Source organism: Cydia pomonella, chromosome 3, assembly GCF_033807575.1.
Source record: "Cydia pomonella isolate Wapato2018A chromosome 3, ilCydPomo1, whole genome shotgun sequence".
Classification (NCBI taxonomy): Eukaryota; Metazoa; Arthropoda; class Insecta; order Lepidoptera; family Tortricidae; genus Cydia; species Cydia pomonella.
In genome coordinates, this window is record NC_084705.1 from 30,130,009 (window position 1) to 30,144,585 (window position 14,577).

General features: G+C 36.7%; 1 protein-coding gene across 1 annotated transcript; it reads left to right on the forward strand.

Annotated features, from left to right (window-relative positions):
- Positions 1-11,551: 11,551 nt before the first annotated feature.
- LOC133516679 (uncharacterized) lies at positions 11,552-13,487 on the forward strand. Its single transcript, XM_061849702.1, has 3 exons — positions 11,552-11,744; positions 11,826-11,903; positions 12,686-13,487. The coding sequence occupies exons 1-3, from the start codon at positions 11,552-11,554 to the stop codon at positions 13,300-13,302; spliced, it is 888 nt and encodes a 295-aa protein (XP_061705686.1). The 3' UTR covers positions 13,303-13,487.
- Positions 13,488-14,577: the final 1,090 nt, after the last annotated feature.

A 14,577-nucleotide genomic window follows, 5' to 3' on the forward strand; every position in this document is an offset into this window, starting at 1 on the left:
CCATGTCGCCTTACACTTGTTTTGCGCTTGGCTTATGTACTGATCGTTACAATTTTTCTGAAGTACAAATAAGCACTTTCTTAATATTTTAGAGTAATTGTTATAGGACAGTTTTTCTTCTTCAGTTTTGCTCTTATAATATTTATATCTAAGTGTTCGTTTGGTTTTACAACTTTTTTTTATTCCTCTTGTAATCCTCTTTGGAAGTGTCTCTCGCGCAAACTATTCATTTTAGAAAAAAATGATATAAGAAACCTCAATATCATTTTTGAAGACCTATCCATAGATACCCCACACGTATGGGTTTGATGAAAAAAGATTTTTTGAGTTTCAGTTCTAAGTATGGGGAACCCCCAAAATTTATTGTTTTTTTTCTATTTTTGTGTGAAAATCTTAATGCGGTTCGTAGAATACATCCACTTACTAAGTTTGAACAGTACAGCTCTTATAGTTTCGGAAAAAAGTGGCTGTGACAGAATCGGACAGACAGACGGACATGACGAATCTATAAGGGTTCCGTTTTTTGCCATTTGGCTACGGAACCCTAAAAATGACCCTCCTACCCATACCCCAATTGTTTATTCTGTGTACTAGCATTTACGTATTTTTTACGTATAAATATATTTTTCACGTCAGCAGCTGGAACAAGGGTAATTTGCTGCTTAAAAACAGTGAGCAAAATCGCATTTTGCTCACTGAGTGAGACAAAATAACATTCAAGTGACCTTCATATTCGAATGTCATTTCAACGTGCGGGGCCTAATACAAGTTCGAAGTATTTGGATTCTATTGTTTTTTGTCCCTTTCACGTCATTAGCAAAAAGAAAGAGACAAAAAGTGCATACGTAATTCAACGATATATTGACGGTTTATAATAGACCCCCGAAATAAGTCAGACCGCATCGTTCCAAAACACCCTACGATAGTCTTCATTCGTAATAATTAATTAATGAAATAAAAGTTTAAAATTTAATAAAAATACCCATATTTTACGTATGTTATTATACAATCAAAACAATATACTTATACAAATTTACGCAATTGTTACGCAGTAAATAATTTCTCTACTATAGTTGACAAATAGTAGTATCCGCAATTCGGACCGTATCTTACAAAGTTTTTTTTAACAAAAAAAAGTTGACGATTGAACTGTCAATTGATGTTCGTTAATTCATTATTTTCGTATCATTTTATTGAAATTTCTTTCGTTTTGTTTTATTGCGGTAATTAAAGTTAATTGTTAGAATACCTTCAGAAAACATGAGTGAAATAGTGATGAAGACGGATTACATTTTTTCAGGTTATATTTTTTGATGGCTGACTGACGTGAAAAATTTTGTGTACTACACGAGATCAAAGTTATTTACATCTCGTGCGCTTTTGAGTCCCTTACTGCGCTCAAGATTCTAAATTAGATTCACTCGCTACGCTCGTGAATCTGTTATAGAATATTTCGCTTGCACGGGACTCAAAACAAGCACTCGAAGAAATATCAAACTTTGCTCTCTTGTTGTACAAATAACTATTGTAACACCATGGATTCTAGAACCACGGTATGCTATCAAAAGACCTGTAAAAATCACTTGTTCCTCGCGTTGTCCCGGCATTTTCGGCGCCCATGAGCCGGGGGGCTCATGGGCGCCTGGGATCCGCTCAGCAACTAATCCCGAGAATTGACATAGGCAATAGTTTTTACGAAAGTGACTTCACTGCCATCTGACCTTCCAACCCAGAGGGTAAACTAGGCCTTATTGGGATTAGTCCGGGTTATTCACGATGTTTTCCCTCACCGAAAAGCGACTGGTAACTATCAAATGATATTTATTTTATCAGCTGTAAAAATATTGGTAAGTAACTAATCTGTTAGAGTTACGCAGTGGCTTACGTGAGCGAATAACTCGCGATGCGATGCGGCGCGGCGCGGCGCGGCGGCCCAACGGCATTCGCGTTCATAACGAGATCGCCCACGTAGGACACTTCCATAATCAAAGGATTGAATTCACCCGCGCCGCGCCGCGCCGCTTCGCGTTCGCGAGTTATTCGCTCACTTAAGCCGACACCTTAGACCTTAAGTCCGCAAAAATTTTGATAGCACACGCAGTGCAAGTGTTATTTATACGTCATCATTTGATAGAAGTTTCACGTTTAAAATAAAATTTGCAGTGCGTGTGTCTTGTTAGACTTGTCTTAGGCCGGCGCCCCACTGCAGCGCACGCTATGTACACGACCCACGTTCCTATACAAAATTTCGTGGGCTTGCCCACGGTTTGTATTAAAACGTGGGCCGTGGATGTAGCGTGCGCAGCAGTGGGGCGCCGGCCTTAGTTTGACTCTTGCACCTATATTGAAGTCTATTTAAAAACCTACACTATACTAGTACATACTGTCTTACGAGATTTCCTGCGAAGCGTGATTATCTACCCATAAAATGCAATAGTCCCTATTTCATTTTGTAAGTAACGCTCGATAGCTTGGTCTTTGAAATTTTCGTCATCCCCATGGCTTATAAATGCTATGATAGTATTGCGGCATTAAAAGATAACATTTATAACAATAAAAGCAACTTTGATCAACACTGCTTGATGTCTGACAATTTAATGATCTCAAATATCATCTAATCTCGAATTTCGCCATCGCATAGGAAACAGATGTTGTTCAAAGGTAACATTATCATCCTCCAAAGTGAACGCCGACCTTCAGATTGGTATAAACGTTATACTGAATATATAAGGTAGCAATTGCATTACTTCGTTTTAGTAAGATACGAGTATGTGATAGTTATGTTGAAATGTAACAATGCAGTGATAGTTTTCAATAGTAGGTACCGACTTTCACAGCTGGCATAGTTTTGTGTGGCAGTGTATATGTTTGAGTAGCTATTTAAGTTAACACTCACGAAGTTATAAGATCTATAAGATCTTTGTTATAGTTTGAGAATCCATCCAATCATTATTGTTCAAAAGAAAAACTGATTATCTACTAAGCGGGCGAGAAATGCCGCAGGTTCAGAGAGCAAAGATTTTGAAAAATCGTTTCGCGTTTCTTAGGGTTCCGTAGTCAATGCCTCTGTCTGTCCGTCTGCGGCTTTGCTTCGTTGTCGTTAGTGTTACAAAGCTGCAATTTGGAAAAAAATAATTATGCATTACAGAACGGTAAAATAAAAAATTAAAAAAAAGAATTTCTTTAGGGTCAACATTTTTTTTCGCTTTAAGCCATGGTATGGGTTATCGTTTTGATAAGTATTTCAAAACGAATAAGGGTCTCCAAAAACATTTTTCATAAAGTGAATATTTTCGGAAATAAGCGCTCCGGAATAAAAAAATATGGGATTTTTGGGTTTTATGTTCGGGTCGGATGTTCGGTTGATGGTTGTTTCGTCAACAACATAAGCTACGCAGACGACATGGTACTGCTGAGCCCCTCAATCAGTGGACTTAGGATTCTGCTTGATATATGTGACAGATATGCGGTGGCCCATGGACTAAAATATAATGTGCAAAAGAGTGAGGTATTACTGTTCAAGTCTGGCGCTAAAACATATCCCATTCCGCCAATAATGCTCAGTGGTTCTCCTCTTCAAACAGTAACTAGATTTAAATACTTGGGTCACTGGGTTACTGACACTCTTAAAGATGATGCTGACATAGAAAGGGAGCGCAGAGCACTGTCGGTAAGGTGTAACATGCTCTCTCGCAGGTTTGCACGCTGTTCTAAGGAGGTGAAAATTACCTTGTTTAAAACGTATTGTCAAACCCTATACACGTGCAACCTGTGGAGTGACTACACTAAAAAAGCATACAGTGCTCTGCGCGTCCAGTACAATAACGCCTTCAGGGGGTTGTTGGGGCTACCCTGGCGCTGCAGCGCATCAAGGATGTTCGCCGCATGGAGAACCGACGGTTTCCAAGCCGTGATGCGGAAGCGGACAGCGTCCCTGGGCGAACGTGTTCGGGGCAGTACCAACACTCTCCTGAAAGTGATTGCTGAGAGGATGGACAGCCCTATCCTTATTCACTGGATGTCGCTGCATGCCATTCCAAATTGCAATTACCTATACTTTTTACTAACACACTTAGCCGTAAGTCATTACTAACATAATATGGATGTTTTTGTCCGAAATAAATGCTTTCATTTCATTTATTGTTTATTGATCGATAAAATAAAAAATCGCGTATGGCTGATGAAATGTCATCAGGAAAAAGGTTTCGATAAAATGAATATTCGATGTTTTAAGCTTTCGACGAAAAACATTGTCGTTCACAGTGAATATATTACAAATAGGCCTAGCAACAAGCACTTTTAAAATACAAGTTGTACAAATATCATCTTAATCTAAATATCAGAGAAATTTATTGATGCAGTTATTATTGTTCTTAAAAAAATTGATATGTCAAACTTAATAATAAGAATTTCACAAAAGGATCCTCAAACACCATAATTGTATAAAAAATACTAGTCTAGAAACTTTCTAGAATAAAATCTAAATGTCAAAAAATACGGATTACCTACCTAATATATAGATTGAGTTACCAATTTCATCATCCTCCTCCTTCTTCTTCCTCGCGTTGTCCCGGCATTTTGCCACGGCTTATGGGAGCCTGGGGTCCGCTTGACAACTAATCCCAAGATTTGGCATAGGCACTAGTTTTTACGAAAGTGACTGCCATCTGACCTTCCAACCCAGAGGGTAAACTAGGCCTTGTTAGGATTAATTTCATCATTATTAACCAAAAAATAAATAATTAATTATTTTCAGTTGACATGATATTTCGATGAATGGTGCCTTCGATTGATCAAACTTTCGTTTAAAAGTAGATTAGATAAAAGGTTTTCGACGAAATAACTATCGGCAAAACATCTTTCGAAATGGCGTAGGTAGGTACCATATCTGTTTGATTTGATACAAAAATTGTTACGTGATCTCGTTTGTTTTTTTTTCTGAAGGTACATAGATTTTGCAGCACGTTTACTATGTTTTTTATATACACCCGACATAAATTACCTTACGTAAACGGTTATATTAAACACAAATCATAAACATTATAAGTGCATAATTATAGTCTATAAATAATAATTACCTATATTAGAATGAAACTAAAACCGCCTCATCCGGTAATTTGTTCCTGCAGACCGATTTCCATTTAACAATTTGTAATGGTTTTGATAATACCTTGAAGATAGCTCACGCTGATCGCATGCAAATGAAATCAAAGTCGTAATCTACCAATCACCAGGACGATCGTCAAGGTCGTGTCAAAACCAATTTAAACTATCACAGATTGTTAATTCGGAATCGTACTCCTATACATTGTGCTTGTGCACATGCAAATATATATTATAGCCATTTTAGTTTGAACTAATGTTAAAAGTGTGATAATACTTTTTCACAAGGGATGTATGGGCTTAATTGTGAAAAGGGACCTTATTGTCGGTGGCGCTTACGCCATTATCAACGTTGCTCCCATCTTATAAACAACGCCGCGCTACGCAGTGCGGCCTAAGCGCCATCGACAATAAGGTCCCTTTTCATAGATAATGTTACATATGAGATGAGTGTTAATGTTAATTTCCTTTAAAAGTCGTTTTCAACATAAGAACCTACTGTTAATGTAAAAATAATAAATATAAGCATACTTACCTCTTCATCATTATAACACGTTTATTTTTTAATATTGAATATTGAAAACCGTTCTTAATAAGTTGTCAAAGCAGAGGTGTTATTTCTTACTGCAAGAATGTTAAAAAAAAAAAATAATAATTGGATAAAATTTATCTGAAATAAAGAATTAATAATAAAAATTAATTGTTAACGAGACGCGCAGAGGGTTTTTGTGACTCGAGTTTTATAATTTGAATATCTCCCGTGTTACACAAAATGTTTTTCATCACACTTGCGCGTAGACAACATGCCAATCGTTAACGCTCCGTAGCGTAGCGTAGTCATCTCTTCTATCTCTCTTCCATAGGTTCCATATTAGTGCGACAGTGACAGTTGCGTTTCGTTCGCGAGGTACGAGTATGGTCCGCCATTTTGTTTATTATTTGCAATGAAAGAATGAAAAGCAGAGCCCATTCGGCATACCATAATTATAAATAAAATAATTAACATCACTATATTGAAACTAAAACTCATTTTAATTAAATGTTTGAATTACAACCTGAATGTGATTACGACCTTCTTGGTTCATATGACATTGTGACATTAAAAATGGTAAAAATATTAAAATATATATGACCAAGACCAAGACCCTTCATAACCAAGTGTGATGAAAAATAATTAATGTCATTAACAGAAGTAAGTTGTTATAAAAAAGTTAATTCGGGTCGTCGAATCAGTGTGCTAAAAAATCAATGCATAATATACCATAACATAATACATACAAAGTAGCGTCCGTGCAATGAAACCCCGTAACGTAACATGACTGGCAGATAATGCAGCATAGTCCAATAGATTACTTCCCTGCTAGATGCAACGTCGTATGCCTGCGACCCCGTAGCCCCTTGCCGTAAGTTTTTCGCGGCCGTAGACGCTAGCGTAATTATAATCATATAAAAAATGTTAACAAAAACAGAGTACTAGAGATAAGAATTTGCTGTTATAATAATGGTGTGCTATGTAATGTAGCAAATTAAATGATGTATTATATAGTATAGTATGTATTATACAGGGTGATTTCGGGGTCGTGGAGCAAGAGAACAAGACATCACACAGAATTCAAAGTTGAGTCTAATGATGTTGCTCATTATTTATTATCACCAATAATTATGATTATTTTTCAGATGACAAGTAGAAAAAAACATGTTTGCATACAGTTTGGTCACCCTACTCTATGTGACGTCTTGTCGCTTTCCATACAGCGTATGTCAAAAGTCATAGGGTGACCATGATTACTTCGTATAAGATTAATTTTACTTGAAAAATAATAAATATCAAACTTTATCTATCTTTATATCTATCTTTCTATCTTTCAATCAAATACTACCGTATAATAAGGTAAATCATTTATAGATTTAGAAAAAGTGGTTCCGGATCACGACCCAGAAATCACCCTGTATATTATAACTATATATGAATATTTACATATTTGTTTTATTTCATATCCCATTTATATATTGTAGGTTATAGGACTTATAGGTTTACCTATCTTTTAGGAAATGAAATAATTTATTTTATGCCGTTTAGTACAATTTTGATGTCTACCGTTCTCCAAGTCTTCCTCAATTGCTCAAAGGTTAACTGGAAGAGATCCCTGAAAGGGATAAGTTCGCCTTTGTACAAATGATATGTGTTCTTTCCTGTTATATGTTTCTTTATGTACAATAAAGTGTTTTACTAGTACTATTATTACTACTACAAGAGAATACTTAACATCAGAACATGACATATAGGCAACCTAGAATATAATTATTTAGTGAAACTAAAAACAAAACATCTCTTTGGAGATTATTTTGTTTCGCTTAAAGACATCATTCCAACCGCGACAGCATGACACCTCAGCATGGCTACAAGAAATTTTTAATAACTAGTCTAGTACATCGACATGGAAGTAGAGATTTACGCAGCCACGGTGGGGACTGCCATTGCTGCAGGAAACGTCAAACGTATAAACCTAATTCCTTGATAATTTCACCTTTAACTAATTTTTGTCAAGCAGATACGTTTACGAACGTTCGTTCGTTTGCGGTACTACAATTTATTATAATAGAACACAAATTCACTGCTTCGTGCTAAACTTGAACTTGCGACTCGGGGCCGATCGCTCTTTGTTAACCGAAGCTTACCAGAAGCGTGTGTATTTTAGCATTTCTTCCTTTTTGTTTACATGCACGCCTTAGGGAGGCGCATAGAATCAAATTACCTTTTCTTGTGGCAAAGCTAATGCCTATTATAATATGTATCAATTATAATGCATATAATATGTGCCTGTTGCTTCTGCGATGGCCACGCCCACGCGGTCGTAATTTGTTCCATCTGCGGAGTCTGTCAACGGTAATCTACGCATAGGCTTAATTACTGCTCTTACGTACGCGTTTAATTTCGCACTTACTCGGTGATTGATTGCTCTACATGTTGATTAAATAGTTGATTCTCGTTTCGTTCACTTTCACTGTGATATCAAATCGTAATCGAGATCATTTCTGTATGTAAGATGATTTTTGGGACATACACTGTTTATATCTTCAAAACGCCTGGCTGGTCCTGGCCGTAAGACACAATTGTACTGCAATAACTCATACTGTACGTCCATTGACGTTATTAATCACCTGCATGATGACATTAAAGATTTGCTATTTATTTATTAGTTTTATTATTAGTTTATTCAAGCGTAAACTCAAAAACTGGCTCATTCAAGAATATTTTCACTCTGTTGAAGAATATTTCGATTACTTTAGATATGAAATTTGAAGAATCTTTATTGTAATTATGACACATTAGTAATATTTGTAATATAATTGTAATTTTGGTAATTTTGACATTTTAGTAATATGTTAGATTTACATAAATGCACTAGAATATTAGCTTTAAGTACTCTAACTCTAAATGTATACCGTTACAAGCTTTTTTTAATATTTAGGTACTTTTTATGATAATTTTGTATGCCAGTTTCTGGTGGAATGTGTGTGACTACTATATATTTTTAAAACATCTTTTGTACCACATTTTAAAGCGAAATAAAGATATTTGTATTTGTTTTTTGGTACAGTATACTTAACTCGTTCGCATATTTCCTATACCCGCAATTGACGAACTTAGATTTTCGCGGTTATAGCCCTGAGCGGCGCGGCGGCGAACTGTGAACTATCTTAGGCTCAATAATAAGTAGACTCAACCAATAGTACTCATCCTATAGACATCTATCAACAACTAATGGGATTGGCAACAGACAAAAAATTTGATAGATGAAACATAGGTTTTCTGTTTCTAATTGTGTTCTATAAGATTTGGCTTAAAAGGCTAAAATCCAGCTGGAATATATTATTATTTATTTATTTATTTTATACTTTATTGCACATAAAATATTAAGTACAAATGGTGGACTTAATGCCTTAAGGCATTCTCTACCAGTCAACCACTGGGTCAAAAAGAGACCAGCTAGAATCCAGACCATATTATTAAAAAAAAAGCTGGCGCCATCTGCAAAACACACCGACCGGCTAACTCCACTACAAACTGGTTGTTGGTAGATGTCATTTATTTTATTCCAGTAGTAATTTATGTTACTACCAGGAAAGTGCAGCAATAGCAAAATTACTACACATATTTGCAAAACAGTGAAACTCGAAATGGTCACCATTTGTACATATTTGGATAAGCTCCATTTACGCGCGTTATCGTGTGAGTGTCATTGTTGTATAATTCTGAAATGAGGCCGCTCACGAGCTTCCGTTAACTTTATGATACAATGCAACATTTTATGATTATTAAGTTAATATTTGTAATTTTATGGTTCCGTAGAAAATAATGGCATTTAGCTAACTGCAAGTGGCATACGAAGGAATTGTTTTATGACAAATATTAAAAATGCACTCTTGGCGGTTCAAGAAAAGGGAAAAATGTAACTTATAAATAGGTACACTTACAAACTATTATTTTGGCCACTTAGACCATAATAGTACATTTCAATGCAAGTGTGCAAAGTGTGTCATTATTTACAAGTCCAGAGATTTATGAGCCGTTTTAATTTTAAGCCGTTCAAAATCATTTTTTCAATTATTGGCTGAATGAAATTGTCATTGCCACGTAACGTTGGCTGTCGTTAACAGAAAATTAAAAAAGTAAAACCGGCACCCGGTATTTTTAGTACTTTCCCTTATATTTTAGTTGTATCAAAAGAATTCAACTTAAATTGCAACTGTGAGAGTGTTTTGTATGAAATGAGTTGTGATTTATTTTTCGCTGTTCTTAGTGTATAGTACAGAATTAGTAATCATTTTCTCGCACTTGTATCGTAATGTACTATTTCGCTTCAGCAGCTCGAACAAGGGTAATTTGCCGCTTAAAACAGTGAGCAAAATCGCACTTTGCTCACAGAGGGAGACAAAATTACAGTCAGGCGACCATTATATTCTAATGTCATTTCAACGTGCTGGGGCTAATACAAGTTCGAAATACTTGGATTCTATTTAATAAGGGACACCTTTCATGTCACTAGGAAAAGGAAAGAGAAAAAACAAATTAACGTCTTTCAAGGGTATGTTGGCGGCTTATAATACTCGTATTCGTAGGCCCCTTAAATAAGTCAGAACGCATCGTTCCAAAAAACTTACGAGAATGAATGCGTTATAATTAATTCATGAAAAAAAGTTGTCAATTTAATATAATCTCTATATTTTACACAATACATTTATTGCACATTATGGTGGTATATAATATAGTTTGTCAAAGGACTATCTCATTTCAAACATAGACAGAGAGAATCATACTATCTTTGTCTTACACTAGTACTAGCACCCAAAAGAAATCGACGAGTATAGTTTTATTTGTTCTTTTTTACTGACAAATTGGTTTGACCAACTATAATAGTAGTTTTTTTTTTTTTTTTTTCGGAGACAAACTGGAGTCGGGGTTGACTGCCGTATCGTTCGATATAAAGTAAAATGCGATAAATTTCGAATAAAACATCGTCTCGACTGATATTAGAATAGAAACCAAATCAAATTTCTTTGTTTCTCAGAGATGTTCGATATTTGAATGTAATTAATATCGGTTATCGATAAAGTAAAGTTAAAATTACGATGCACCACAGATGACGACCGGTCTGGCCCAGTGGGTACTTGGGTAGTGACCCTGCCTATGAAAGCCTATGGTCCTGGGTTCGATTCCCGTTGCGGGCATTTATTTGTGTGATGAACACAGATATTTGTACCTGAAGTCATGGATGTTTTCTATATATTTATGTATATATAATAATAATAATAATAATAATTCAGCCTATATACGTCCCACTGCTGGGCACAGGCCTCCTCTCATGCGCGAGAGGGCTCGGGCTATAGTCCCCACGCTAGCCGAATGCGGATTGGGGACTTCACATACACTTTTGAATTTCTTCGCAGATGTATGCAGGTTTCCTCACGATGTTTTCCTTCACCGAAAAGCTAGTGGTAAATATCAAATGATATTTCGTACATAAGTTCCGAAAAACTCATTGGTACGAGCCAGGATTTGAACCCACGACCTCCGGACATATATATATATATACCGTCAACGTACGTCAGAGTACCGTCAACACAAGCCTTCTTGGCTTACCGTGGTACTTAGTCCATTTGTATAAGGCTGCCCCCACATTGGGCGTTGGCCGAGCGTACGCGTTTCCTGAGCGTGCTGCCGGCGTCGGCGCGGCGCGGACGTCGCGTCAGCGCACCGTCTGCGGGGCGCGGGCTTCGCGTTGTCCAGCGCCGCGCGGGCGCTGCGTGAACGCCGCGCAGACGCCGCGCTTACGTCGCGTTCCACGGGCGTTCGGCCGCCCGTGCCCCCCGCACACATTCCCCCCCGCGCCCGCTAGCATCTCAGTCAGTCACAAGGCGGACAGTGTTGTGTACACACGTTACAATGGAATCTGACTCGGAGAGAGAAATAAATATCGAAAATTTCATTCAAGAAATACAAAATCGTCCAGCAATATGGGACATGTCCAAGAGGGAGTACAGTGATCGTATTGCAAAAAAGAAAGCGTGGGAAGAAATCAGTACTTTATTCATAACAGATTTTGCAACGAAAAATACAAAGCAAAAAAATGAAGAAGGTAAGTGTTAAATTTTAGTATTTTGCCATGGCAGTGCACCTTCTTCGGACACGAAGTAATCGGCAAACTTATTTCTTTCAGTTATACCTCTTGAGAATTGTAAAACTTGTTCTTCTTCTGGGTCAGTGTTTGGGTTACAATCGAGTCCAGAAATCGATGGTATGTCAATTTGCGGTCTGCTAGTCTTCCTTGATCTAACAAAATTGTGCAATATGCAACAAGTTTTAATAATTTCTTCACTAAATTCAAGTCCAATATTTAACGGTCTGTGGAGGATCCTCCATTTTCCTGTCATAATACCAAATGTACATTCTATGTATCTCCTTGCACGACTAAGTCTATAGTTATAAACTCTTTGTTTATGTGTCAAATTTTTACCAGCATAAGGTCGTTGCATGTAACCTGATAAGGGAAAAGCTTCGTCGCCTACTAGCACAAAGGGAAGCGGTTCACCGTTTTCTGTTAATGGAGTTGGTTCGGGGATGCCTAACACATTTTCTTCTATATTCTTATGAAAACTGCTATTATTGAAAATCGTCGAGTCAGAACTTTTTCCATAGGAACCCACATCTACATAAATGTATTCATAATTTGAATTGCACACCGCCAATATGTTTATTGAAAAATATCTTTTATAGTTATAGTAAAGTGAACCGCTATCGCATGGCCTAATCATTCTGATGTGTTTGCCATCAATGGCGCCTATGCAGTTAGGGAAATTTGCGTTCAAATTAAAGTTGTTTGCAATATTTATCCAGTCTGATGTTTTCTTGGGTGGCATGCAAATATGAAATAAGTTTTTTATGATGGCTTCACAAGTCGTCTGCACTATCTTTTCTATCGTTGAGAATCCTCTTCTGAACGAGTATTGTAGATCTTTGAATGCACATCCAGTAGCTAAATACCTGAAATAAATTTATATTGATGTATTTTTTTTTCAGCTCTAAAATTACAAAAGAAATGGAAAAGTATCAGAGATGCGTACACGAGGGACAGAAATAAAAAATCTAAAAGTGGATCGGGAGCAACTACAAGTAGAGACTACGTATATTCACATTGTTTGTCTTTTCTTAACCGATTATCAAATACTCGGCCTTTGAATAATTCACAAAAAGAAAACCAGAATCCTCGCCCGAATTCTAGAAAAGAAACCGTCGAAGTAAATAGTGATGAAGACAACTCTGAGAATCTCATCAAAATTTTAACTGCAAGGATGGAAAATAAGAAAGAAAAAAATAATCCGGATTACAATTTTTTTATATCATTACTGGATGATTTTAACACCATCAGTTCAAAATATAAAATGGACGCGAAAATGGAAATAATGAGTATCATAAAAAAATACATGCAGATGTCAAAATATTTCAACCAAAATTCTAATAATAACGGAGGTTATTTTACGCCAATGGGAACGTCTTTCTCGTCTCACGTGCCCCATGCACAAACACCCGAAACATCGCAAAATTTTTACACTTCATCGCCTTCGCATTCTCAGCTAAGCGATACTACACAAGAGCCATTTTATAGCGACCTGTTTTGCGATGATGGTGAAAATTAGATATTGATTAGCTATCTTATATGATTATTACCTCAGATTAATACCTACACAGAATGGAACATAAGAGAGATACAAAATATATCTTATTTTGTGGGTGATTTTGCATGATTTGTCAAATTATTTAAGTGATAACCGTTCTGTACACTGTAATACTTAATTAAAATATATTGTTATTCTTTCATCTATTATTAGTTTCATTTCATATCATATAAAGCTCAAATCCTTACCTTATAGTAATAACCAGCTTTTCTTCAGGTGTCACAGGAAGTCTAAAGTTTGAATCTTGATACTGTATATCATTTTCAATTATCTCTAAAAGTTCACAGAATGTCGCCCTAGGCATTCGTAAATATTCATAAAAATGTTTTTCGTTATATTTTATATGCTTGCTATACAAAATATAATAGTCACTCTCTTGTAAACAATATGACCATAATGGATCTTGCCAAAGCCGTTTAGTTTTCGTCCTACGTTTCTTTTTTATTTTCCGTTTGAGTAGTAAAGCTAACAGCAGTGTTTCCTCGTCAGAATCCATTCTAGTGACTGACCCTAGCGGGCGACGACGCGGGCAATGAGTGCGAGGGGCACGGCGCGGGCGGCCGAGCGCTTAAGACGCGACGTCGGCGCGGCGCTTGCGCAGCGCTTGCATGGCGTTCGATGGCGCGACGCCCGCGCCCCACAGACGGCGCGCTGACGCGACGCCCGCGCCGCGCCGACGCCGGCAGCACGCTCAGAAAACGCGTACGCTCGGCCAACGCCCAATGTGGGGGCAGCCTAAGAACGTCCCTATAATATTTATTTATAGTGGTTTCTTAATACAGGCCGTTAGTTTATCGTTTCTGAATATATACTAGGGAGGTTATGATATAGATGTAGATAAATATTATTATAGATCACATAATGTACCCTGTTGGGCGAGGCAAAAATAAGAAGAAAGGCACTTATATAATTATAATACAATTATAAAATACATCTACATTTCACTTAATATATCAGTTAAGTATTGTCTTCTAAATATTAATTTAAAGAATAGTAAAATTTCGTAATCAGTAATTGTTTCAGCTTGCGGATATGTTGTTTCAGTTGTATTTGATTGTAAGAGTTTTACATACACATTATTTCAATATATTTTATATTGTACAGACTTTAGGGGTACAGACCCCTAGTGTAATTTTTTTCGAAAGCGTGACGTGACGTACGCGTTTGCGTTTAGTCTCATTTATATGGGATTTTAAGTTTCCTAAACGTCCCGCTTGGCGCGCTGTTTCTACATCC